Source organism: Psammomys obesus, unplaced genomic scaffold (genome assembly GCF_907164565.1).
Source record: "Psammomys obesus unplaced genomic scaffold, mPsaObe1.curated_primary_1811, whole genome shotgun sequence".
Lineage (NCBI taxonomy): Eukaryota > Metazoa > Chordata > Mammalia > Rodentia > Muridae > Psammomys > Psammomys obesus.
This window is the reverse complement of record NW_026585523.1, coordinates 720,737-746,104: the sequence shown is the minus strand read 5'-3', so window position 1 is coordinate 746,104 and position 25,368 is coordinate 720,737. Positions and strand designations below refer to the sequence as shown.

The window sequence follows — 25,368 nt, the reverse complement described above, 5'->3', positions numbered from 1 at the left end:
GCAACTTTTTATTTTATTTTATTTTCCATTATAAAATAACAGGACAAGCATAGAAATAGTATAATATAATAATCAGATAAAGGTAAGTTCAATTAATTATTATTAAGTATAGATTGTACATATTTATGTTGCACTTTTGTGTTAATTTTTGACACTTTATTACTGTTTCATAGTTTATATAACAATTTTTAGTCATTTTGTTTTCAATTCCCTTCTCTCATCCTCCTCCAATGGCAGCATAGTAGCTTTGCAGGAACCAAAATGTCCTTACAGTATATGTCTATGTCCTTGCAGTAGCCTTGCTGGTGTCACTCCATGGCAAGTTTCCAGCACCAGTACAGTCTTATGGAGGAACTGATGAAGATGTGATCTGTTGTTGGCTGATGCACTGTCAAGCAGCTTTTGACTGTATTCAAAGAAGCTTGACTGTAGACTTCTATACAAAGTCTGTGGCTATAGACTGAAAGAAATAAACAGGCGTTGTGCCTTCTATGTTCTGAAAAGTAACAGGAGGAAGGTGGCACTTCCTTCTGGTTATTCTCCCAGCCCATCCCTGCATATATGCACTCATTCAGTGGTTTATGACTTACCTATTCTGATGCTAAGCTAAGCACAGTGTGGCCCTCTGATGGGCAAGCTCTGATACTAAAAGATGAACTCTGAAAATTGGAAACTCACACAAAATTGTGAACTCAGTTCACTAGCAGGCGGTTGGCTAGCTAAAGAGAGCTTGCAGTGTCCACCACAAAGCCACTGAAAACATGACTGTGAGGTAGGTTCAGATTTCAGAAGCAACGAAAACTGCCTTTCTAAAAGAGAAAGCTATCATCCCCCAGGTCATGGGACAAACGTGATTTATTCTCCAGGCAGCCCATCCTGCTGGAGCTGAATTTGACCCTTGCCCTTCTTGTCTTTAAACCTGGTGTGTTTGAGAATAGGTGTGAAGAAGAACCCATACCCATGGATACAGTGACATGAGCAACAAGGCAGTTTAATCCTGGATGAGTGTTCAGCATATAATCCCAACATTCATTTTTTTGAGCTAAAGAATAGGAAATACTGCCCTGTGTGACTATTGAGAAAACAGATTAAGAGGGGGTGCATGACGCTACCTAAGGTCCCTGCAAATTATAACCCCCATGCATATAACCAACACCCCTTAGGAAGCATGCTGCCTCTTCTGCCCTAACTCAGGATTCCACGATTCTGCTGTGGTTTCCAGTCCAGATGGGAAGGCTTACAGTTTCTGTGATCATACATTTCTTGGGATGTATGACTCACAGGCCCGAGCATTTTCATAGTGGAGGAATCCCCAAGGATATAGAGAATCCTTAAGAGTCTGGAGCTGAGCCTCTTCAGGCTAGCACACGGTAACCAGTCCAGTGTGGTTAAGCTTCTAAGCCTTTCTGAGCTAGGTTCAGCTCATGTGAAAGGAATAATGTGGTGCTTGATCTTTCACTTTCAAAGATTGTCCAAAGTAGTTGGCGAGGAAGAATTTTTGAATTCACCCAACATTTCTCTGCTCTTTTTATGATCACCCTCATGGAATCACACATTTATCAGAGGTCTGCCTGCCTCTGCCTCCCAATTTCTGGCATTAAAGGAGTGTATTACACCTGGCTGACACATCTATTTTATCTTTTTAACAGCTGGGCAGTTTGGGGCCCCATAATCTCTGGCATAGCGTGCTCTAGAGATTTCTTAGGGAGTCTGACTTGACATCTGTCCCCTGAAGATCCATGTTCCACACAGCCAGCAGTGATGTCTACTTCAAGCAAACACCTGGCACTTCTTCACCTGGTCCATTCTCTAATCCAATGGTTCTCAACCTCCCTAATGCTGCGACCTTTAATACAGTTCCTCATATTGTGGTGACCCTCAACCACAGAGTTTTTTCATTGTTATTTCATAACTGTAATTTGCTAGTGTTAAGAATTGTAATGCAAATATCTGATATACAGGATGGTCGTAGGTGACCCCTGTGAAATGGTTGTTCAACCCCTAAAGGTGTCACAACTCACAGGTTGAGAACTGTGGCTCTAGAGGACTCACATCTTCTGTGAGAAATAGCCCACTTCTTTACCTCTTCCTTATGTGCTTCTCAAGCTCATTTTCCTCTTTCTCTTCTTTTCTCTCTTCCCGTCTCTCTTTCCCCTCTGTCTGTATATTCTGGCAACCCTAAAATGCATTGTGCAACCTTCTTTCCTATTCTGGCTCTTACTTGCTTTAAATGTTATTCTTGCTCTAATGTAGTCAGTTATTTTTTTTATAATTTCTTTCTGAAACAGTCTTACTATATAACCTAAGTTAGCCTTGAATTTGTTATGCTTTTGCTCCAGCCTTCCCAGTGCTGGGACTATCGGTAGGTGTACACCTTCATTCTTTTCACTCTTTGGTCAGCTTAAACCCATCCTTTAAGACTCAGTTCAGATATCATTTCCAGAACGTTTTGTTTTTCTTGTCTGTACCCCAGCCCACTCCTAAGCCTTTCTCTACTTCATAGCCTTTTAAATTTTGCTTACCTGTATGTAATTACCTACTGTAATTATACGCCCATACACAGACACTTTCTTGGCACACTCACCTGCTTGAAGGAAGGGACTCATCTGAATTCATCTTTATCTTTCTGGTGTAATGGAACAGGTGCAGTGTGAATGGTGAAAAAGATTATACCATGTACAGCTGTGTTTAAAGGCTAGGAAGCCTCTCTTCCCAGTGAACAATAGTGGATGCAGAGACCCGCTGCTGCTCCAGATGCTGAGTGACAGCAGAGTGCTCAGCTCTAAATAATATGACTTCCCCCAAGGCTAAGGAAAGACCATGGAGGAGGGCATGAAAGAATGTAAGAACCAGAGACAGGAAGAAGGGATATGAATGCCACCTTCTGGGCATAGTATAGTCACTGTAGTCTTGAACTCAGAGCAGCCAGTTACCTACACTGGACCTGCACAAGACTGGCCTGTTAACCATTAGTTATGGAGGTGAAGGGTTTCATGAGGTTTTATCCCTCTCTGTTTAGTTATTGGATCCTGAAAGATCCTGGGAGAGGGGGAGTTATTGTCTTCAGTTCTGGACCTGTTGATGAGTGTATCAAGTTCCAGTGGATGGGAATAAATCTGTGGTCAAGCAGATGACCTTTGCTAGAATCAGTGGGTCAACAAACCAAACAAAAAGACTTGAATGTGTGGCAAGGATTCTTAGGGAGGGATGGGTGTTGAGAGTGTGGGAGGTGAGGGTAATTAGAATGCACCTTATTCATGTATGAAGATGTCAAGTAGCAAAGCAATTAAAAAATTATCCCTATTTTGAAGTTGTAACTATTCATGACCAGCACCTGTATAAATACATTTTATATATGTCATGTTTGAATATATGTCTACTATACATTATAGTATAAATACATATAAGTTTACCTTTATTTTATCAAGGAGCACAACTTTTTCTCTCACCTGAAAGGAACCAAATCTTTTAACTGTAAATATTTAAAGAAAGGACGAGAGAGATGCCTTGGTGGTTAAGAGTGCATGCTGAACTTGGAGAATAACCAACCCAGTTCAGTTCCCAGCACCCACATGAGGCATCTCAGCCCCGAGATAATCTGATGCCCTCTTCTGGCATCTGCTAGTCCTGCATTCATCCCCTTCTACACATCTACACACAATTATAGTCTTTAAGGAAAGGGTAACAAAACCCTTGTGAGTATGCTTCACATTGCAAGAGGGGACTCAGCTGGGAAAGAGTGTGGGTGAGAGATTGCATGTGCCCGGGGAGGAAGCCTGCAGCATGGGCAAGAAATAAAGACTGGGTAACCAAAACCCCACTCAGTGCATCTATTGACTCCTCCATGCGGTGTAGCCTACTCCTCCCTGATGTTAAACTAAACTCTTGATGTGAAGGACAGATTGCATAAGAATGCATAAGGGATGCAGAGGCCCTTGCTGATGCTGTGTGTGACTTTCCTTCTAACTACTGATCCCATATAATATATATTTATAGTCCGTTTGTTATTATGTGTGTGTAAAATGACTGTTAGAAAAACTTTCAACTGCTGCTCAAATTGCAGTATAACAATTAAGTGTTGATGGTTTCTCTTATTTTCAGGGGCACATCACATTATATATTTAGAAGCTTACGTTTTTTTAATAAACTCTTGCAGAAATCCTCTCTGTGTTTCCAAAAGTTGGGAGCCTGGGGGGAAGAACAGACATCACCATTACAGGGGATTTCTTTGATTCTTCTGCCCAGGTTACCATTGCAGGTAATTATGCTAAACTGGCTGAAAATGGTTCAGTTTTAAATGCTGTAGGGATGTGCATCCCTTATGGCTCATGGTTGTGAGGGGAAGTTTTCTTCCATTTGAAACATACATACATGTATGTATGTATTTGGTGTATGTGTGTAGATTTTTATGTGTACATTTGTGTAAGAGTGTGTCTTTATTTACATGTATACTTATGAAATTTGAAAATTCTCCTTAGGAATTCCATGTGACATTAGACATGTGTCTCCCAGGAAGATTGAGTGCACCACCAGGGCTCCAGGAAAAGGAGCAAGGCTCACTGCTCCTCAGGCAGGTAAGGAAGACCCTAGGGCTTCTCAGTATACTCTCTACTGGCATGCTTTGCTTCAAGGAGCCAGAAAGCAGAAGGAAACATATTTGAGTTCGGTCTCAGCAGTGTGACTGATTGTTTTCCCAATGCCATGGTCAAGCCTTTCATATCAGGGAACATCTTAGAGTCATTCAGTTGCAGAGTGGCACTGCATTCCTAGCCCCCGCCATATGTCCGAACAATAGACTTCAGGCAGAATGTAACTAGCACCCAGAATGGCTACCGAATGGAATCCCCAAACTGCCTCTCTGCATTTGGTAGGATGGTTGTGTGTTTATGGGCTGAGGAGACAGGAGCAGTGGAGCATGCCTCTTTGTGCTCATAGCAGCAGCAGTAGGTAGGTCATAGAGCAAGGCACGATGCGGTATATTTAAATGCTGCTTATTTCCCCCGGGGCCACTTTCCTGCTGATATCACAAATGGGGATGTGCTCTGACATGGCCACCAGCATCTGCCTTTAGTAGGCAGAAATGGAGGCGGCAAGGCAGCAGGTTCCACCTGTCCGGCTTTGTTTGAAGCTACCGCGTTTCCTGCTAGGCATTAGCACTGGAGGCTCCAGCGCAGTTAAGGATAAGGGAGGTTGGCATGCTGCTCTGTTGAGAACCACAGGCTGCTGCTCTGTGGGTAAGGCACTGACCTAATGCTCAGAGATGTAGTGAGTCAATTCGAAAGGCTGTAAGCAAAATTGCCCTGCAGGAGTGAAACCTTCCTAGAGGCAGGCCTTTGCTGTGTAGTGACAAATGCAAAGCTCTGGCTTGAGAATTCTGGCACTCCCAGATTCACAGTGTGTATGTAAGGAGACGAAAGTACTGAAACAAGTAATAAAGAGAAAGTGTGTTTCCTGCGTCAGGAAACAGAACGTGGTTCCCTTATTGAGTGTTTCCTGCTTTAGCTGCTATAGTCGTGGTGGGATCATTTCCGGAAAGCAGCTATTTGAATCAGTGATGCCCTTTCTGAAAAGCTTTGGAGGTTTGCCCTGTGAAAGTAGGGCAGAACACCACTCAAAGCAGTGTTTCTCCAACGTGGCTGATTTCTTGTCCTCAGGGGACAAGACGATAATAGCATCTAATGAGTAGAAACCAAGGGTGCAGCCCATCCCACAGTGCCTAGCAAAACCCAACGACAAAGCTACCCAAACTAAAATAGCAACAGTGTAGAGGTTGGGAATCCCAGAATTAAAGTCAATTTTCTTAACATGCTTTTAATTCTCTGCTTATTCCTTATTTACTATCCATCTTAGGGACCAACGGGGAGCAAAATAGTAGTTTATAATAAGAGTTATCATAGACATCCTTTATTGAGTACTTACTCTATTTCTAGATCCCTTTAGTCTTTGCATATTGTTTCTAGTTATTATCAGCCCTGTTTTGATGTATGAGTGAATGAGTCATTGAGGAATGCCCCTGAATTTCACATCTAGTAAAGGGTAGATGTGAAGTAGATTCTAGTAGAGCTAGAATCGGAATACACAGTTACGTATGTCTATGGGCCCATCCAAGATGATTATCTGATATTGATCAAAATTTGTATCCAATATGGATGCACACATGCCTTTTGCCTCAAGGTTTGCTTAATATAAAGTATAAATTAATAAGTACAACTTCTGTTAAAGTGCCACATAATGAAGTTATGGCCCTGACTTGTCCATAAATTGAAGTCATGCTACTTGGAAACTTGAAGGATTGGCATCTTTTTTTGGGAAAGGAAATTTTATGAAACGGAACTTGTGGGCTTAAACAGGTTTTCGAGTTCATATCCCGCCTCAGAAGGCACAAAGTCAGGCAATGTCCCATGTTATCATTACACAGGCCACCTTTTAGAACAGCATCATTTGTTCCTTCATGTCCTCTCCAGGACTGGGCCTTCTTCTGTGGCATGGAAGCTAAAAAGGCTTCCTCCTACCCTCTGTCCTCTGAGAACATCTCTCTTTAATGTTTCTCATCAGGTTGGTCTTTCTAATTGGCTAACTTCTACCCAGGGAATTTTTCTTTCTAGAAAGTTCCCAGTATCTATAGAATCTCTCATAGGACCATCCCATCTTGGTCTCTGGCAACACACCATCCGAGAAAGCATCGGCAATGCCATTCACCCTGTGATCTGAGTGGGGTTTGAGTTGACTATAGGTCATATGTGTCTTACAGGCAATCGAGGACTTCTTTTTGAAGTTGGAGAGGCTGTTAAGGATGTGGAACTGACTGAAATCACTCCAGGTTATAGGTGGCAGATAGTCCCTAATGCCAGTTCTCCATCCGGATTTTGGTCAGAAGAAGGGCGACCTTTCAGGTATTTTGTAGCTAAAGTAGGAATACATAACAAAAATATATCTACTAACTTAGGTGAGTGAGGACCCAGGAAAGAAAGCAAAGGTATTTCTAGGGGATCGTTTGTCACATGAGCCAGTTCAACATGAGGCGTGTTTGACAATGTTCTCAGCCGCTGTTGGTCATTCTGCTGATCATATAACATTTTGTAGTGCACAATCAAATACTGGCCAACATGTAAAACCTGTATTTCCTGTAATTCTACACCTACTTTGGAGATAAGTTGTCTTCTCAGCCACGCGTCCACGTTGTCCTCTGCTGTGGTCATCGATTGTTTGAGGGATGGTACAGCTGCAGTGATTTGTAGGTGTGTGGAGGCTGAGGTGCTGAGCTCATGCAGGTGTGCTTGCTTTTTCTCCAATCCTAAGAATAATCCTGTGGTGGTTCCATAATGAGGAGATAAGTCCAAGGGCTGCTATTACTTCTCAGTGATTCAGACCTTGTTTAGTCTTGGTTGACTCTTTTCTCCTGTGTTCCAGAGCACGACTCAGTGGGTTCTTTGTGGCTCCAGAGACAAACAATTACACATTCTGGATCCAGGCAGACAGCCAGGCTTCCTTGCGCTTCAGTTGTTCAGAGGAGCCAAGGACTAAGGTATTCACTTCCTCTGCATTGCCTTTCCTTTCCTCACAGACCCTTACCCCTGAAAGAAGAAAGGATCAAAGATAAGGCTTCCCCCTTCTACAGCTGTGAAGCGCCATGTTGTACTGGTTGAGCATGGACATTAATTGCTGAAAGTGAATTGACAACAGTGGTATTGTAAGCCCAGGTTTATGCTACATTTTACAACCTTGCTAATAATATTTATCTCTGTGAAACAGGCATAGCTCCACTGTCTAGAGGAGAAAACTGAGGTTTTGAAGAGCTGTATGGCCTGTTTAAAACTGCTTGACTAATAAGAGAAGTATTCACAATTCAGAATCAGATTGGTCTGACTCAAAAACTTGTGCTCTTCCCGCTGTTTGGGTTAGCGTTGTGTAGGGATCCTCTATCAGCCTCGTACTTTTAGAAAGCCGCCCACATCCACTCGTGCCTTTGGCAGAGACCCACAATGTTCTTCATATTCTCTCTGAAACTAATTTGCTTGCTGGAGAGAGTCATGGATTTTGAGGAGCTAGCGCCATTCTAGGCCTCTCAAGGGTTTAATTCTATCTTTTTACAGCATCACACAGACATAGGGTGTTAGGACAGGGGCTGTCCTGGACTAGACCTTATAGATTCTAGTCCGGATACTGTGCGATTGAGAGAGAGAAAGGGGGAAGAGTGGAGAAGCAAATATAGCCAAGGGCCAAAGTGAGTGGGCTGGGTTGTTGGAGAGTGCCTAAGAATGCCGTGTTTGCAGCTCTTAAAGTGCTCATTATTTGAGAACAAAATGCGTGGAAGACTCATAGTGTTGACCCTGATCGCCTTGTTTGGGCACAGGTAGAAGTGGCCTCAGTTGGGGTTGGCATCGCTGACTGGTTTGACTCTTGGGAGCAGAGCGGGAACGAAGAGAGCTGGCAGCGGAGGACTGCTAAGCTAGAGCTGCGGGGCGGAGCCAAGTACTACTTGGAAGCAGAGCAGCATGGGATAGCACCCAGCCAGGGCATGAGTATTGGTGTCCAGATCCACAACACGTGGCTGAATCCTGATGTGGTCAACACTTACCTTCTGGAGAAACACCAGATCCGAGCCCGAGCCCAGAGACTTCCAGAAATACAGGTCTGTGTGTCTTTCCACCCTTGAAAGTGAGCCGTGGGAAGAGTGGAGCCGTCCTCGGGGAAAGGACTGCTGGCAGAAAATAAGGAAACCCGAGACGCAATTGCAATTCTGTTACAGATATAAAATAAAGTGCTGCCAAGGTTAAAATTTTTTCTTTACCTTTAGGAAAACCATTACTTATTTATGTATATCCCAATGTGGCTTCAAGGCTTATGTATGGAGGTCAGAGGACAACTTGGAGGGATTGGTTCTTTCTTTGACCATATCGGTCTTTAATATCCTTAGCCATTAGGGAAATGCAAATCAAAACGACCCTGAGATTTCAGCTTACACCCATCAGAATGGCTAAGATCAAAAACTCAAATGACAACACATGTTGGAGAGGATGTGGAGAAAGGGGAACCCTACTCCATTGCTGATGGGAATGTAAACTTGTATAACCACTCTGGAAATCAATCAGGCACTTTCTCAGACAATTAGGAATAGTGCTTCCTCAAGATCCAGTCATACCACTCCTAGGCATATATCCAAGAGATGCTCAAGTATACAGCAAGGACATTTGCTCAACCATGTTTTTGGCAGCTTTATTTATAATAGCCAGAAGCTGGAAACAACCCAGATGCCCCTAAACTGAGGAATGGATACAGAAATTGTGGTACATCTACACAATGGAATACTACTCAGCAATTAAAAACAAGGTCTCTAATATCCAGCACAGGTGGTCAGGCGCAGCAGCATGCGCTCTGACTCACTGAGAATTCTTACTGGCCTCATGAGTATGTATTTTAATGCATTCTTGTTATTGAGGTTATCTTTTTTTTTGTTGATTTATTGATGAAATATTTGACTTCTAGGTAAGTCTTTAATTTTTATTTTTAGATTTATTTTATGTGTGATTATTTTGGCTGAATATATGTCTGTGTACCATGGGTGTGCCTGGTGCCTGTGGAGGACAGAATAGGGTGTGGGATTCCCTGCAACTGGAGACAGTAGTTACAGTCGTGAACCACAACATGGGTGCTGTGAACCCAGATCCTTTTAATGAGTAACCTGGTAGCCAATGTTCAACTTCACAGCCTCAGGTATTTTTTCTTTTTCTTTTTAAACTTATTCCTTTAAGTAAGTTAAGGTCATTTCCACAAACACACAAGACACACACACGTTTATAACACATGAAGCACCATGACCTTCTGACCCATTCTGAGTTCATTTCTCTATGTGCTTTCATTATACGTTTAATCTGTCGAGTTTGTGCTTTGGGTCTTTTAGTTGTGCTCTGTCTCTATGTTGAGCAACTTCAGTATGCTGTCTGTTCGCTTTTTCTATACGAAGGTGAATCAATGTGGACTCCATCTTCTACAGCTTCTAGTTTAATACTAACGCAGGCACAAAGAACCACAGAGAAGAGGAGAACAGGGCAGGTGATTCATTAATCCTCTCTCAAAAGCGTAATGTGCTCAAGAGAGCACAGCTGCGGGAGCACAGTCAAGGTGGAATGATTGCTTGTGAGGCCATGGTATGCCATGAGCTGGCTTCTGCCTCTCAGGCCACTCCTGAGGGAACATGTGGTGGGAAGGTCCAAAAGTGAGGTGTTCCTTGGCCACACCGTTACACTGCACACTCTCAAAGGTGAGGTGTGCGTTGGCTACCTTTATACCACTTCCTCTTGGAAAGGCAAAACATAGACCATTCATGTCATTCCAAGAGAAGTTTCATTTGATGGTGATACTGTCTTCCAGTGGTTTCTCAGCCATGCATATTTAGAAGACTGAAACGGTAGTAAAATGGAGACAGCACGTGGAGGAGCTGGGCCTCTCCTGAGGCTGACGCTCTGCCTGAAGTCCCTGCACACTGCACATCAGTGATTCTGACTCTCTTGACTTTTTAGATGTTGAACGTGTCAGGGAAGGGAAACTTTTTCCTGACTTGGGGCAACGTCTCTAGCCAGCCAGTTCCTGCGAACGCCACAGCCCAGCAGGTGAGGGTCTTCTTCCAATGATGAAGGTGAACATGGGAGTTTTACGGGTGGCCTTTGGGCCCGGCCTTTGAACGACCGCATTTCTATTTATTCTGATAGATCCAAGCCACCCTCGAGGAGCTGCTTGTGGTGAAATGCAGTCTGAAACCAGTTTCAGCTCGTGTTCTGCTCCAGCTTGGATTTGAACAAGGTGTCTCCTGGGTTGACCAGTTGGGGTTTTCTCTTCTATCTCTGTCTCCCTTTTCTTTTCTTATGATGTAGAAGCCATCTCCATTTCTTGACCAAAGTGCTACTAGAATCAAATGCAAGCATGGGCACTGGATCTGGATGGAGTGGCCAGGAGCGTGGCTCTGCATGAGCGAGGGAGATGCTTGGGGTGTGTGTCAACCAAAGAAGTGTGCTTCCTGCAGTTTGGTGGAGAGAAACACTGCCAGAGAGTTTATTCTAAACAGGGAGAAGAGACTAGGGATACATGGCAATGGCTTTGTTTTTAAAAATCTTGTTTAGTTCAAAATTGAAATGTTTATCAGTGATTTCTGTGAGTGTGCTGATGGAGATAAAAATTCAAGGCTTGGCAGGTGCTCCTCACAAGCTCTTCAGTTGTGCCATACTGACACACCCCTTCAATTATAAAATGTTTTGAGACGGTTTCTCACTGAGTTGTTCAGAGCAGCCTTGAACTTGTGACCCTCCTGTCACAGCTTCCCGAGTGTGCAGCACTATTTCTAGCTGATACAAGAGAATTATTACATGAGAATGTAGACAAGACATTCTTAAACTGGGCTAGTGTGCTTTGTTGCCCAATCTCACCACTGGATGATGTATTCTAAAAACTCTTCCTAAAGTGAACTGAAAAGTTTTCTTGAAGAGATAGGGAAATGGGTCTGTTTAAGTGTATTTACTCTTCTTCCAGAGGACCCAGGTTCAGCTCTGAGCACCCACTCCAGCCCCAGGTGATCTGATACCCTCCTTTGACTAACATTCATTGGCTCCTGCGTGCGCATGGTACACTTACAATCACCTAGGCACACATGCACATAAAACAAATAAATTGATAATTAATTTTCTATTGATATTCCCTCTCTCTTGCTTCTAATCAGCTTCACATCTTGGCACACAGAGAAAATGGTATTATTATTCCATGTTCTGTGGCAGCCAGAAAGCGTTTCTCATAGCTAGAACCTCCCAATTGGAAGGTGCTGGGCTTCTGAATTCTTCCCACCTCTCTCTAGGCAGATGGGGCCGATGTTACTGTTCATTTCCTGTACACACACTGTGCCTCATGGCTATGCCTCTGTTCCTTTTTATTGAAATTATATACAGGCCTAGAAGGCTCCAGCTCTGATGGGGTCCTCACCAGTTCAACTGAACCCTTCTGTGGCAGATTCAGCCTCGGCCAACTTCGACACCTTATCCTAAACCCCTCAGCTGTCAACGAGGGCTATCAGCTAGATCAGTATCCATACGTGAGTGTCCGTCCTCATGTTTCTGGGCTTGGCAGGTCAGGAGGGGTTAGCATTGTTCTCTAGGCTGGAAGCTAAAATAACAGAAGCACAGGGGAATTAACTTTGCAATTTGTACAAATTTTGAGCCAAAGTTTTACATTTCTTAGCTGCTTCTCCAGGCCTCTACTTTTGCATTCTTACCTGAGAATGTTACCGTTAGCTGAAAGATCTGTGGATATCTTGGGTCAGATACTTTCTTTGCTCTCTAAGCCTGAGAAATAGTGCAAATCTTGCAGACAGACTCCAGGTTCCTGTGTGCTCTTAATATCTTAAGTACAACATGTCTCAACTTACTCATCTCTAAAATGGTTAGTGTTGTGGTCCAGCTCTCAGGAATGTGGTGAAGATTAATTCAATAATGCAGTCAAATGTTCTGCAGCAGCGGGGACACAGTTGAGGATAGATATCATGATCATTATTGCAGTTAATAGAAGTAATGAATGTATTGGCTGGCATACCTACCCCATTTCTATTTATCTAATTAAAAAATTTATATATAAGTACCGTATTTACATATATTCCACTCTACCCTCTTCCCATCCCAACTCCTCTTGTGTTCCCTTACTCTTCTCAAATTCATAACCCATTCTTTTAATTTTTGTTCACACACACACACACACACACACACACACACACACACACACACACACACACTTCAGAGTCCATTTAGTATTGCCCACGTGTATATGCATTTGAAGCTGACCACTAGGGATTGCATGACCTCTCAGAGGGATAGTCCCTGAAGAAGACTGATTTTTCCCTCTCTCAGCAGCCCTTCACTGCCTGTAGGTTTTCATTTAGGGGTCGGCCCTTGGAATGGGATCTTATCATTGTGAAGGTTTTTTTTCGGGATATCATATCGTTGGGATCTCATGGCTGCAGCTTCCCTGTCATATACAAAAGACACCACCTCAAAGCAGATGTTCTCTGGCTCTTAACATCTTTCTGATGTTTCTTGAGCCTTAGGTTGTCTTGTACATGGACCAGCCCAGGCTGGGCAACCCATAGCAAGTTGTTTTCTGCATTTTTGACTCGTCATGGATATCTGTGGTGGTCTCTGTCTGCAGTAGCAAGACGCTCCTTTGATGAGGGGTGAAAGCTACCCTTGTCTGTGGTACAAGGATAACTATTTAGACTGCACACTTATAAATAAATGTTAGTTATTTATAAATATTGCATAATAGTTATACTGGTTTAGGAAAGTTGACCTAATTCTTGGACACTTATTTTCTTAAAAATTATTTTATGAGATGTCTATGGTTACTTTTCCAGTACCTGTTTTCATATGTGCACAGGTGAGCGTGGAAGTCAGAAGGGTGCTTCAACTTCCCTGGAACTGGATTTACACATCATTGTGAGCCACCGTGTGGGTGCTGGGAATTGGACCAGGTTCTCTGGAAGAGCTGCCAGCACTCTTAATTGCTACGCCATCTTTCCAGCCCCACTTTAATACTGGTTACATTCTTGGTTTGCTAGCTCTTCCATCTTCTTTGGTTCTGGAAACCACGGTTATTATTTGTGGGATGCTGGAGTTCATGATATTCTGCATTCTTCCCAGTTGAGCTGTCATGGGAGTCGGACTAAGTGGCTCAGGTCTGAGCCCCATGCGTCTTCAACCTCTATTGCAGGGGAGTTCTGATGAGTTCTGAGTGACTGACATTTGCCCTCTAAGGGAGAGTTGGAAATGCACGGAAATAATTTGCTTGTCACAACGGGAGAATTGTTATTGACATTTAGTAAGCAGACTCTAGGGATGCTACTGAAGTCTCATACTGTAGAAGACAGCGTTCTCAATGGTGACCCTGCTTCCTCAATGGCAAGAATGTGGAGCTAGGAAATCCCTCCTGTAAAGGCTCCTCACGACAAATAACTTTCATTTGTATTGAGTTTATAAATCCGGTATTCTGGGAATTAGACTAGAAGAAAGGCTAGGACAGGATCAGTGACTTGCTGAAGGCCCACAGGTGCCTGTTAAAGCAGGGATTTTATAACCAACATACTTTAAAATCCTCATTGCTGAGCACAGGGCTGTATTTTGAAAAAGATCTCCATTGATTATCATGTTCTTTGGCCTCAGGGATGGGAGTTACTGTGGGTTTTTTTTTTAATCTTTTTTTTTTTGAGGAAGTAAAGAATAATCCTTTGTGCTTCCTGCTAGATGGGAAGCCAGAGGAAGTGAGGACCTGGACTCTTGCATAGCATGCAGCAAGGTCTTGTCACATAATATCCGCAGCTTCTGTCAGTGTTGAACTAAAGGGCATATCTGCTATCCACAGCTATGCCTTGCATACAAAGGCCACATGAACAGGACCTTGAAGATGATTGTTTCTGTATTATTTGGCTCCCAAAATATCACTAAGAACACCACCTGTGACTGGAGTCTCACAGAACCCTACCCTGAGAGGTAACTGTGATGGAAAAGTGTGGTGGGTTCTGCCTCCTGGTGTGGGTGGGTGGATTGGTTGCCTTGGAGGCAATGGTCCAGGTGAGATACTGAATATCCCATTTGGGCCTCAGATAATACTTGGGGCTTTGAAATTACTCTGCCTGACCAAGCAGACTGACTTGAGAGAAACTGTTACGAATATAGGAGTTGGACAGAATCCTAGCGTCACATTTGAGACAGAACTTTCAAGACGTATTAGACATATTAGGCGAAGAGTACTGGGGACTGGACAATCTGCATTTGACTGAAATGCATCCAGCTACTGGGTCTGTAAAATGAAGGCACCCGGTCCGTTGATTCTGCTCCCTATATGGACATTCCTCATGGGTGTTCAAGTTGTTTTAAACTTCAGTGAGCAAGTAATATCCAGGGTGGTGCTGTGGTTAGAGCCTGTCATGTAATCGGTTGATTATTCCATTGTTATTGGAAAGCGGCGCTGATGCCTTGTGTGGTAAAATAGTGACTGACGAGAAACGTGACTCACCTTTGTAGGTGAAGGCGGGCTGAGCCCAGGGTATTGGGTGCTGAGGAGGCCGGAAGGCCTGGCCCAGACACCCCTCCCGCTCTGCTTTGTCAGTTGGCAGTTCACTTGCATCAACCTCTGGGACACATGTGTGCATCCCTCTGAGGATCCACCATTTTCCCTGGCGACCTGTCCGCTGCTGGTTCATCGGATTGACGTCTTCGCCTTGGTCCCGGAGGCTGGCCTGCTCTACGTAGATGACATCGTTCTTGCAGATACAAATGTAACAGGTGATGGCCACCTCTGCTGTTCTCTTGGGCCCTGCTGTCAAAGGCTTACCTCAGACCTTCACACTAGATGCTGTTCTTCTTTCCCCAAGGGGAGGATGGGTGATTCTTCCACCCGCCTGCCTTGGTTGGAGGGCAGATAGGGTGGGGCATGTGTGCCCTTTCTGGCTAGTCCCCCCACTCTCTCCTATTTATCTCACAGTTCTATCTTGCTTTTTTAGTGCTTGTACTTTTATGTCACCACTTTACTACTCTTTGGCTTGGATGATTTGTTTTCCTCATCTGTGAAATGGGTATAATAAAGATTATTAAACCAAAAAGACATCAAGATTAACCAATGACTAATATAAAGTTACCCTTTATGTCTCCTGACCAAGGATGTCCTTAAAAAACATAAAAATTGTGATTGTTACTGTGTTAGGCCAGCAGGGTCTGTCCTTTTTCAGTTTACAGGATCTGTCATATACAGCGCTGGAAGCAATATACAATATTTGTTCTTACATAGGGGCTAAAGGTCTGATCTATGGCTCTCCAGATAGACAGCTGGTGCTGCAGGGACCAACCTATCTTTCTGTCCCCCAGACTCCTGCCACCCAGTTTGAGTTCGGTTCTGATTCCTTTCCTCACGAAGTCTCTTTCAGTCTCTTTTTGGGATGGTCTTCCCTGCTGGTTCTCAGGACACAGTGCTCATCCTGATGACGCCCACGGAGGATGGCCGTGCCTGAGCACAGGGGCCAAAGCTGATAATGCAGCTTCTCTCAAGCCCTCCCTTTTCTATTCTGCCAAGTTTGTTTCTTGTAAGTTTGGGCTCAGTTCTTCCTTCTTGCCTACCTTCTCACTCTATGGAGAGAAGAGAGCACTGTCACTTGTCATTTTATTTACAAAATGTGTAATTTTCTGAGCCTTTCCCCTAAAAACTGCAGACCTAACGGGAAGGAGAGATTGCAAGTGGCTCATGAGAGAATGATCGTCTTTGAAATCACATCACCTTTTTAAATTTAAATTTTAGGTATTTATTATGTGTGGCTCGCACATGTGTGCATGCCACAGTGTACTCGTGGAGGCCAGAGGACACCTTTGTGAAGTTGGTTCTCGCCTTCTACCTCTGAGTGGGGTCTGAGGTTTGAACTGAGGTCCCCTGACACACATGGCAAGTGACTGTATCTGCTGAATCATCTTGGTTGACCCCTCTTAAATTTTTTTTATATCATCTTTGATGTACATCAACATCCCATCTCTTGTTTGTTTTGATTGGGTCACCCCGACCCACTGCTAGTTGTTCAGACTTTGCTCTGGCACACTGAAAACGAGAGTGTTGAGATGATCAACCAAATGAGCAGCTGGCTGGAGGAGATTTGCAATGCCAAGTAGTGCCCAGATTTCCAGAGGGCCAGGGCAGTCAGTATTTCATATATTTAAGCGCGTTGTTTGGGAAACTCTAGACTAGACAACAGGTGCCTCTTCCTCCTTTCTCCATTATGTCATTCTGTCACTCTAAACCAGTGTGCCTCAAACTGTGGACCATGACCCCGTGAGGGCACCGTAGCATATCAGATATCTTGCATATCAGATATGTACATTCTGAGTCAACAGTAGCAAAAATATAGTGAGGTTGTAATGAAATCATTTTATGGTGGGGGGGTCACCACAATGAGGAACTTTATTAAAGGGTCGCAACATCAGGAGGGCTGAGAACCACTGCCTTGCCCTAAACCCTCAATGTCAAGGACCCAATGCCCTTTCTCACTGCCCTCGCCTTTTAAGCACCAGAGTTCCGTAGATCTAGAAGCATCCAGGGGAGAGGTAAGGAGGACAGGGAGGAAGGAGGGATGCAGGCAAGAGAGAAGGCTGGGATCGGTGAAGCAGTTTGCTTTCCTCTTTGTCAGGTTGCTCTGCTGGCACTAACTACCCCTCCCCAACCCCAAGTTTTAGTTAATGGCAATATGCACTCCATAATTAAGCCGATCATCACGATTAACAATATGCTGTCTTGTCTAGTCAATACAATATGGACTCATATTATTGTGCTTAATGGCCTCTCTGGAAGTTCTTTGCACGTACAGTGGTAGCTTCCATTACTGTTTTTATTTACAAACTGGATCACTGGTTTCTAGTTTCTCAGGTTGATGCTGGAACAGCCCGCCCAGGTGGGACTCTGGTGGAGGCAGTCTCTGTGGAAGGATTCCCTCCAGTCTACAGCATAGTCTCCTGGGTGGCGGGGTGTGGCTCAGAGCTCCCTCTCATCACTGCGAGGTAAGGAGTGGGTCCCTCTTCAGTACCCTCGGTTGGCTGGGGCGCACACAGGTGCAGCTTTTATCGGGGGTGGGAAAGCTGCCTAGCTTATGTTTAAGGAAGAGTCTCCTCTCAAATATCATGCATCGGACTGGCTATTTTGTTTAAAGACAAATTGCTGGGACCTGGTCGGTTTTAGGTAGGAGCTGAAAATTTGCATTTTCCGTGACCCAGTGGTACTGATTCAGCTGGCCCACTGCTAGATTTATGAGCCTATTTCTGTTGAATTTGTTTAAAGCTAGATCAATTTTTATGCTGATCAGAGTAAACACTGTTTTCCATTTCCTTCCTTAATTGCAGTCCCCGTATATCGATCTTGTTAGAATTCTTTTTTTTTGAAGTCTAAGTAGTTTTTTAAAATTATTTTTATTTTCATTAATTACACTTTGTATCCCCCTGTACCTTCCTCCATCCTTCCCTCCCAATCCCGCCCTCCCTCTTCCTCACCCTGTCCCTCTCCCAGTTAATTCTTTTGAGCAGTCTATAACAAAAATAGGCGTTTTTTGAGAACTTGCCAGCAGATGGCAGTAGAGCATCACAAGCGTGGCCTCTCAGTCGTGAATTGTCTCTGGTTGTAGTTACTAAGGATCAGCCTCCTTGAAGTTAAGGGCCCACATGTATGTTATTCTTTTAATTTCACTTAAACCCAACAGGATCAACAGAATTGAAATGCCCTGCCTTACATATGTACTTATATGTATAAATATGTGTATAAATACACATATAAGTTGTACGCGCACACACACACACACACACACACACACACACGCGCATGCACGCACACATGTTAGTGCCATATTGGCTTGCTCTCAGTTATTAACTATAAAATGATAAAAGCTAACCTGCACTACTGTGTAAAGGTTCATACTTAGAGTGTTTCTGATGACCTTCCACTCTGGGTTTTCTTCAAGTCCCTGGGCTCTTCCTGTGGCCATGATGGAAAAGGGGATGGTTTGTCTGGGACCTACCTTACAAAGAACAGCAATCCCATTCTTGACCTAAAAACCTCCTAAGATGTCTAATGTCATAAAGCCATGTACAGGGACTAGGACCTCAACCTGTGCTTCAACTCAAGCAATCTGCTCTAATCTCCTGACTCCTTCTCATTCTGTCTTCACCGGAGACCTCTCTCTACAACCTGCCTCTATTACTGCCCAAGGAAAACCGCTTCCTCTCTCTCATTGCCCCTGAAGTAGCTTCCCTTCCCTCTCTCTTATTGTGAGATCTGGGCATGTCCTATTCTTTCTCCGATTTGTCACTGTTTCTGCCATCCAGTTAGATATCACTTTCAAACATGGGTGCTTCCTTCTATAAACTGACTTTACCTTCTTTGTTTGGGATTAAAGGCTTGTTCCACCATGCCTGGATCTCAGCTTTTCTTTGCCTGAAATTTGCTCAATACAAGGCTAAGTTTGAACTCAGATCTTCTTGCCTCTGTCTCCTGGGATTAAAGTCTATATTCCAACTGGATCATATAGATCTAGAAGGTCTTTGGAGGTGATCTCTTACCAGAGCAGCCATGTTCTGAATTAAGATTCCTCTGCAGAGCACAACCAGTCAACTCACACAGTGACAGGACTGTGTTCCATCTCAGGTCATTCTGCCGTCATTTGGATCTATTTGTTTCTTTTTTTTCCTTTGTTTTTTTCTTTATTAATTACACTTCATTCACTTTGTATCCGCCCCATGGTTCCCTCCCTCCTCCCGTCCCAATCCCTCCCTTCCTCCACCCTCTGCATGCAAGCCCCTCCCCAAGTCCACTGATAGGGGAGGACTTCTTTTCCTTCCTTCTGATCCTAGTCAATTAGGTCTCATCAGGAGTGGCTGCATTGTCTTCTTCTGTGATCTATTTGTTTATCAAAAGCAGGGCCCCAAATGGCAGTGTGTTTGCATATAGGAAGTTAGAAAGGTGGAGTATATGCTTCAGCAAGGCATGCTGGGAGGAACATTTATAGATTAGAGCACATTGACTCTGGGTATGTAAATAAGGCTTCAGAAAGCCATGTCCATTTTGAACCAGAGGTGAGGTGGCAGGTGGGTGGAAGAATTGCTTGTTGCTCTGGATTCCTGAGCTCATAGGATCAGTGTCGGTGGTATGTTCTTAAAGAGCCTGCTGTTTGTAACACACGGTTCCTGCTGTCGGGGGAAGGGAGCATCCAATATCTGGGAGCGGGAACTCATGGCCTAGAATCACGGCTATGAAGAGGTGGATTTGGTCTGCCTTGCAAATCCTGATGGCTGCTGTGGCTAATGCTTTGCTTTTGGTATGCCACAGCTATGTGCCCACTGAGGGGACAGGAGAAGGATCTGAACTCATTGAGGTGGCAGCACAGAGACTTCAAAGGATCAGCCCGCCTTTGGGAGGACACTTCTTCCTCCAGCTCTCTGATACAGTGATACCTGGTAAAGAGACAATCGGGTGCAATGTTGGCCATGCACACATTGGGGTACCTAAGGAGAACAGGAGCCTGTGAGTCCAGCAGTTAGGATGATGGGTCTGAGGAAGGTACCAACTGTACAATCCCAACCTTTACATTTTGCAGATGGGGAAAGTGAATGAATTGGCTTCCTGAGGCTGTTGTTAATAAATTATCACAACTTTGGAGATTTAGACCTACAGAAATGTATTCTTATCTGGACTTGGAAGCCACACGTGAAGGTGTGAATAGGGTCCTTCTTGTCCCTGCTGGTGTGTTGGCTGCCTCTTTCAACCTGGTAGATGCTGCCATTTTTTTCGGCCAAAACCACACTGTTTTAACCTCTGCCTGTAGTCATAGCCTGTGTCCTTTGTCTCAAAACTTCCTCTGCCTTGGCCCTGAAGGACACACAAAATTTTATTGCTCAATTCATGATAACTGCTACCCCCACCCCCAGCCCTTAGCTTGACCATGTCTTCTATCGCGAGACAATATTTATTCATTATTTATTTATTTAGTTTTGGTGCAGGGGTGGGATTCACCCACTGAAGCCTCTCTGAAGGTCTTACAAATAATCAATGGCAGGTTCTAGATGTAAACCTGGGTATTTCGGGTTCAGCATCAACTCCTCTCGAGAATTTCCTAGACCAAAGCCCATTGTACCCATGTCCCTCAGAGTTAAATGTAGTGGCGCTGCCACTATCAAGAATCTTAGTGGTCACCCAAGTTTGGGAGAGATTAAAACACAATTAGCAAAGTTTTTAAAAGGGACTCCATAATATGCACTTTTTTACAAAGCATAGAATAAAAGAAATGATACCAATATTGCTCAATGATGTTAATGATACATATTGGTAGAGATGTGGGTTCTTCAGAAGGGACGCTAAAGGGCATTCAGGAAGGCTGTATGTGTAGCTGGCACATACCCCAATCCTATTTCCTGAGAAAGGGTTTCTGGAGTGGAAGGCAAACAGCATTGTGTTTACTATAATGGGACAACACAGGAAAAGGAAAAGCTGGCCACAGTGCCTTTGTCTCTGTGATATGAACCACCCAAGCTATACTCCTTACAAAGAAGAGATTATCTGCAGAGGTACTTTTCCGGTGTCGTGTTACTGCTTGAGGAGCCATTTGGGAAAGCCAGCCTTAGTCCAACATTCTAAAATGAGTACAGACCCAAAATTATGTGCAAATGCAGAGGAGTGCTTTTTAAATGATGGAGATGTTGTTGGTCTTGTAGAGATGCAGTGGTACATTATTAACCCTTTAGGGTAGTGTAGCATTCAAGAGGAAGGCTCTTGAGCAAGTTAAAAGCAGCCAGAATTTTAATCTAAGCCTGACTCACTGACTTGGCAAGCTTTCTAATATCGTTAGGGTTCATTTTCTTTATCCCTCAGGTAGGCACAAAGGTGCCCAAATGGTCCACCCCACAGGGCTGTTGGGACTAGCTAATGAAATGGAAACTTTTGGTAAAGTACGAAGCATGGAGATTTGTTATTTCTCTGTGGGGATGCGGAACGGAAAAGCAGGTGGCTGGGCTTAGAGGAGCTTCTAATAGAGAAAGCCAAGCGAAGTGCCAGAATTCCTCAGCTGGGGCGGCTGACTTTTATGGGTGTCAGCTGCTGTGTGCCACCCTACTCCCTGTGAAAGGTGGCCAAGTTTTCTCCATCCACAGGACCGGCTAAAATTTTCCAAGGGAAAGCCAACATTTAATTAGACTCTCAGCCACTACAAAGGTATGTGGAACTTATGTTCCGAGTTGATGGTTGAGACAGTTTTTGTCCGGCACAGCGTGTTTGCCAGGTGGCATAACACTGATGGAAGTATCTCTTTTTAAAGAGGGGGTATCAACTTCTGGGGACAGATAGAATCTTAACTAGGGTAGAAGGTTCCTTTGTGTGATATTTTGACTCTGGAGGTCTCCTGCACATTTAGTGTGCATCCTGGTATTTACTTCCGTTTATCCTTGATGCTGACACCAGCAATGCACATTCATCAGCATCACGTTTTCTGCACCAAACACTTGCCTCCCAGATGTCCCAGTGCACCTGTCAGCCAGACAGCTTCACAAGCTATTGCAGGACAAGGCTGATGAGTTCACATCTGGATACCTCCATGCCAGCGACTTCACCGTGATGAAGGACCTAAATTCCTGCTACGAACATGTGTGGACTCTTTCCTGGACTACTCAGACTGGGGATTTGCCCAACTTTATCAGGGTAGGTAGTCCCAACCTTTTTGTTGTTTGTGGTATAGATTTGGGACCCTGGAGAAATTTTGTAAAAAGAAGAAAGTCAGGACTGTATGAGTGAAAATGGTCATAGGTTATTACTTTTATTTGTTGGCATGTTTGGAATATTCTAGCAAAGGGAATCCATACCGTACTCTGATGGTTTCAACATGAATTTCATGGCTCAGATCTCATCTCACGAAGCCCAGTCCTTCCTTTCCTAACTCAGGGCAGGGAGAGGAGCTGTTGGTCAGTGTCCACCACATCAAGTCCCACATCTGTTATTGGATAATTTCAGCAGATGTGATCCACTTGGAACATCAATAGGCAGATGGCATGGCAGAAGGGAGTGTAGAAAAGGATTTGCTGTCTTTGGATAATGACAAAGCCAGATGCTCTTGCATATTGAACATTGAAAAAATAATCTAATGATCATCTAGTACTTGCTTATTATAAAAATGAAGCCCACGATGAAGTTTTAACCAAAATATACGGCAGTGTGAGATATATGATTTTTCAATCCTGAAGAGAGGTGGAAGAAGAGTGTTAATCTTTGCTCAGATCTCAGAACACCGTTTTCTTATGTTCTATTTTAGTATTTTAAGTTACAAACTAGTAAGACAGGCACATAGAAGCAATATAACTCAATATTTAACATGTTGGCTTTTTGTGCCTTTTTGGACACCTTTTCTTGCAAAGGAATATCCCTGTGTCTTACTTCAACTTTCATTAACCCCTTTTTATTTATAAAAATATGTATGTACATATTACATATTTATATATTATGTAAAATTATTTATACATTATTATTTGTATTATATGTATATTATTATATTTAATATATTTTATAATAATTTCTTATTATTAGGTTTCTAGATTAAAAATTTCATATCAACTCAAACTATGAGATTATTTCAAATGTAATGTGGAATAAAAACTCACCCATTTGTTTTCATCAAGATGAGATTTCTCTTCCATAACCAAATTCATCAGAAGTGTAACTATCTCAGGTCTCAGATCAAAACCTTACTGGGGTGAATCCTACTGTGACTGCTCGTGTAGTATATGATGGCGGAGTTTTCCTTGGACCCATCTTTGGAGACATGTTGGCTACTGCCAACCAGGAGCCTCAGGTAAGAGTGGCCATCAGGTCCAAGCGTACTTCAATTTGACTTGTTTTCAGTGTAAGCCAATTGGTTCTACTTAAGTGACTCAATTTTTTTTTTCAGTTTGGTTTGCTTCCACAGAATTTATGCTTCTATGAAGCATAATGACTAAGTACAGAAACTGAGAATGGATAACTATAATTATTATTTTTCTAAGTTTATTATTATTATTATCGTGTGTATGTGTATGTTACGATGTGTGTGTTGGGCGGGAGATCACATGCCTTGGTGTGCATGTGGAGGCCAGTGGACAATGTGGAGTTGGTTCTTTTCTTTCACCTTTACATGGGGTCTAGGAATTGAACTCAGGTCATTAGGGTTGGGAGGCAAGAGCCATCTTGCTGGTTCCCATTATCATTATTGTCTTTTTAAAGATTTTTATTATATATATATGTGTGTGTGTGTATACTCTATCTGCATGTACACCTGCATTCCAGAAAAGAGCATCAGATCTCATTATAGATGGTTGTGAGGCACCACATGGTTGCTGGGAATTGAACTCAGGACCTCTGGAAGAACAGACAATACTCGTAACCACTGACCCATCTCTCCAGCCCCCACCGCTACTTTTTATCTTTTGAAAATAAAGCATTTCCAATAAAGTTGAAGGGTTCTTTGTTACCTGTGCCATTCAAGCATGCCTTTCCTTCTTAACAGAGCTGTCATGGCATCTGGGTGTGTGTTTAGCCCATTTTAACAATCGTACAAAATCAATCAAGTCATATCTTGTTACCTTCCCCGTTTCTAAACCATCTTTGAGTTGGCACTGGTTTCACTGAAAAGGAGAGATGCAAAGTCTTATCTTAAGGGCTTTCCATGTCCTAGGACAGAGGCAACTTTGAATCAAATGTGTAAATACACTTTGGTCTGCAGGGAAGGTGGGTGGACAGAGCTTATTTTCGTTGTCTGTATTAATGAAAGAGGAAAAGGTAGTTCTCATGAAGTGTGGGCCTAGTGATAGAAGGCTTTTGTATATTCCGAGTTTGTGAAATTTACTGCCAGATGACAGGAGGACACTTTTGATAAACAATGTATCACATTCAATCATGCACAGTTTAGGTGTCTACAAGGGTCACAGAGCCCAGGAGTTCAAGGTCAGATTGGGAATCCCAGAAAGGACTCCTTTTCAGAAAGCCATATATTTAACATACGTATTTGCTCAAATGGATCTGTACCTCGAGAAACATTTACTGTGCTCTGAATCTTTCATTTTTATGTAAGGATTTTTCACTGAGAAAATAGAAAAAGGAAATGAGGATATATGAATCATAAAGACCTTTTGATTTAGGAAATGCTCACACTTTCGTGACTGCCTCTGTGTACACAAGGACCATACGTTAGCTTTGAATTCTCTTACCTCCTTCCCCCCAGGTGGCCGTACAAGTGAATGACATACCAGCTCACTGTTCAGGCTCCTGCTCTTTCCTGTACCAGCAAGAGTCAACTCCCAGAGTGGACTATGTGTGCTATTCCCTTGGTATGCTTTGGAAATGGAACTTAGACTCAGTGATTATTTTAGAGGCTGTGTAGTGGGTGGGAGTATCCGCATCCTCAGCAGAGATGGAGGCAAAGGAGGCCGCATTTTTGGTCCATTTAAGGAAAAGGATATTGTTTCTTTTTTTTTCTTTATTTTTATTTTATGCACATTGATTTTGTTTGCACGTGCGAGGGAGCCAGATCCCCTGGACCAGGAGTTCAGGACTTACGGACTGTTGTGAGATGCCTTGTGGGTGCTGGAAATTGAACCTGGGCCCTCTGGAAGAGCAGCCAGTGCTCTTAACTGCTCAGTTTTTTTCTCCATCCCAGATATTGTTTCTTATTTGGAATATGTGTGTGGTTATTAATTTCCTTCATTTTGAACTTCCTCTATATTATTATTGACTATTTTATTAAGTTATGGCATTTCACTGGTAGTTTGAGGAAATTGAAGGTGGGGATTGTCTATCAGAATA

The 25,368-nt window shown here is 43.3% G+C and overlaps 1 protein-coding gene across 1 annotated transcript in view; it reads left to right on the top strand.

Annotated features, from left to right (window-relative positions):
- Pkhd1 (PKHD1 ciliary IPT domain containing fibrocystin/polyductin) overlaps positions 1–25,368 on the top strand; it is a gene marked incomplete at its 5' end in the record, with an annotated part of 436,563 nt that overhangs the window by 9,783 nt on the left and 401,412 nt on the right. Inside the window, 15 exons of the mRNA XM_055605696.1 lie at positions 4,157–4,258; positions 4,479–4,574; positions 6,752–6,893; positions 7,411–7,525; positions 8,354–8,632; positions 10,521–10,610; positions 10,710–10,800; positions 11,934–12,076; positions 14,392–14,519; positions 15,139–15,314; positions 17,426–17,564; positions 19,879–20,006; positions 22,055–22,239; positions 23,261–23,383; positions 24,788–24,893. Of these exons, the coding sequence (XP_055461671.1) occupies positions 4,157–4,258; positions 4,479–4,574; positions 6,752–6,893; positions 7,411–7,525; positions 8,354–8,632; positions 10,521–10,610; positions 10,710–10,800; positions 11,934–12,076; positions 14,392–14,519; positions 15,139–15,314; positions 17,426–17,564; positions 19,879–20,006; positions 22,055–22,239; positions 23,261–23,383; positions 24,788–24,893 (2,043 nt within the window). The remainder of the gene's footprint in view (positions 1–4,156; positions 4,259–4,478; positions 4,575–6,751; positions 6,894–7,410; positions 7,526–8,353; positions 8,633–10,520; positions 10,611–10,709; positions 10,801–11,933; positions 12,077–14,391; positions 14,520–15,138; positions 15,315–17,425; positions 17,565–19,878; positions 20,007–22,054; positions 22,240–23,260; positions 23,384–24,787; positions 24,894–25,368) is intronic.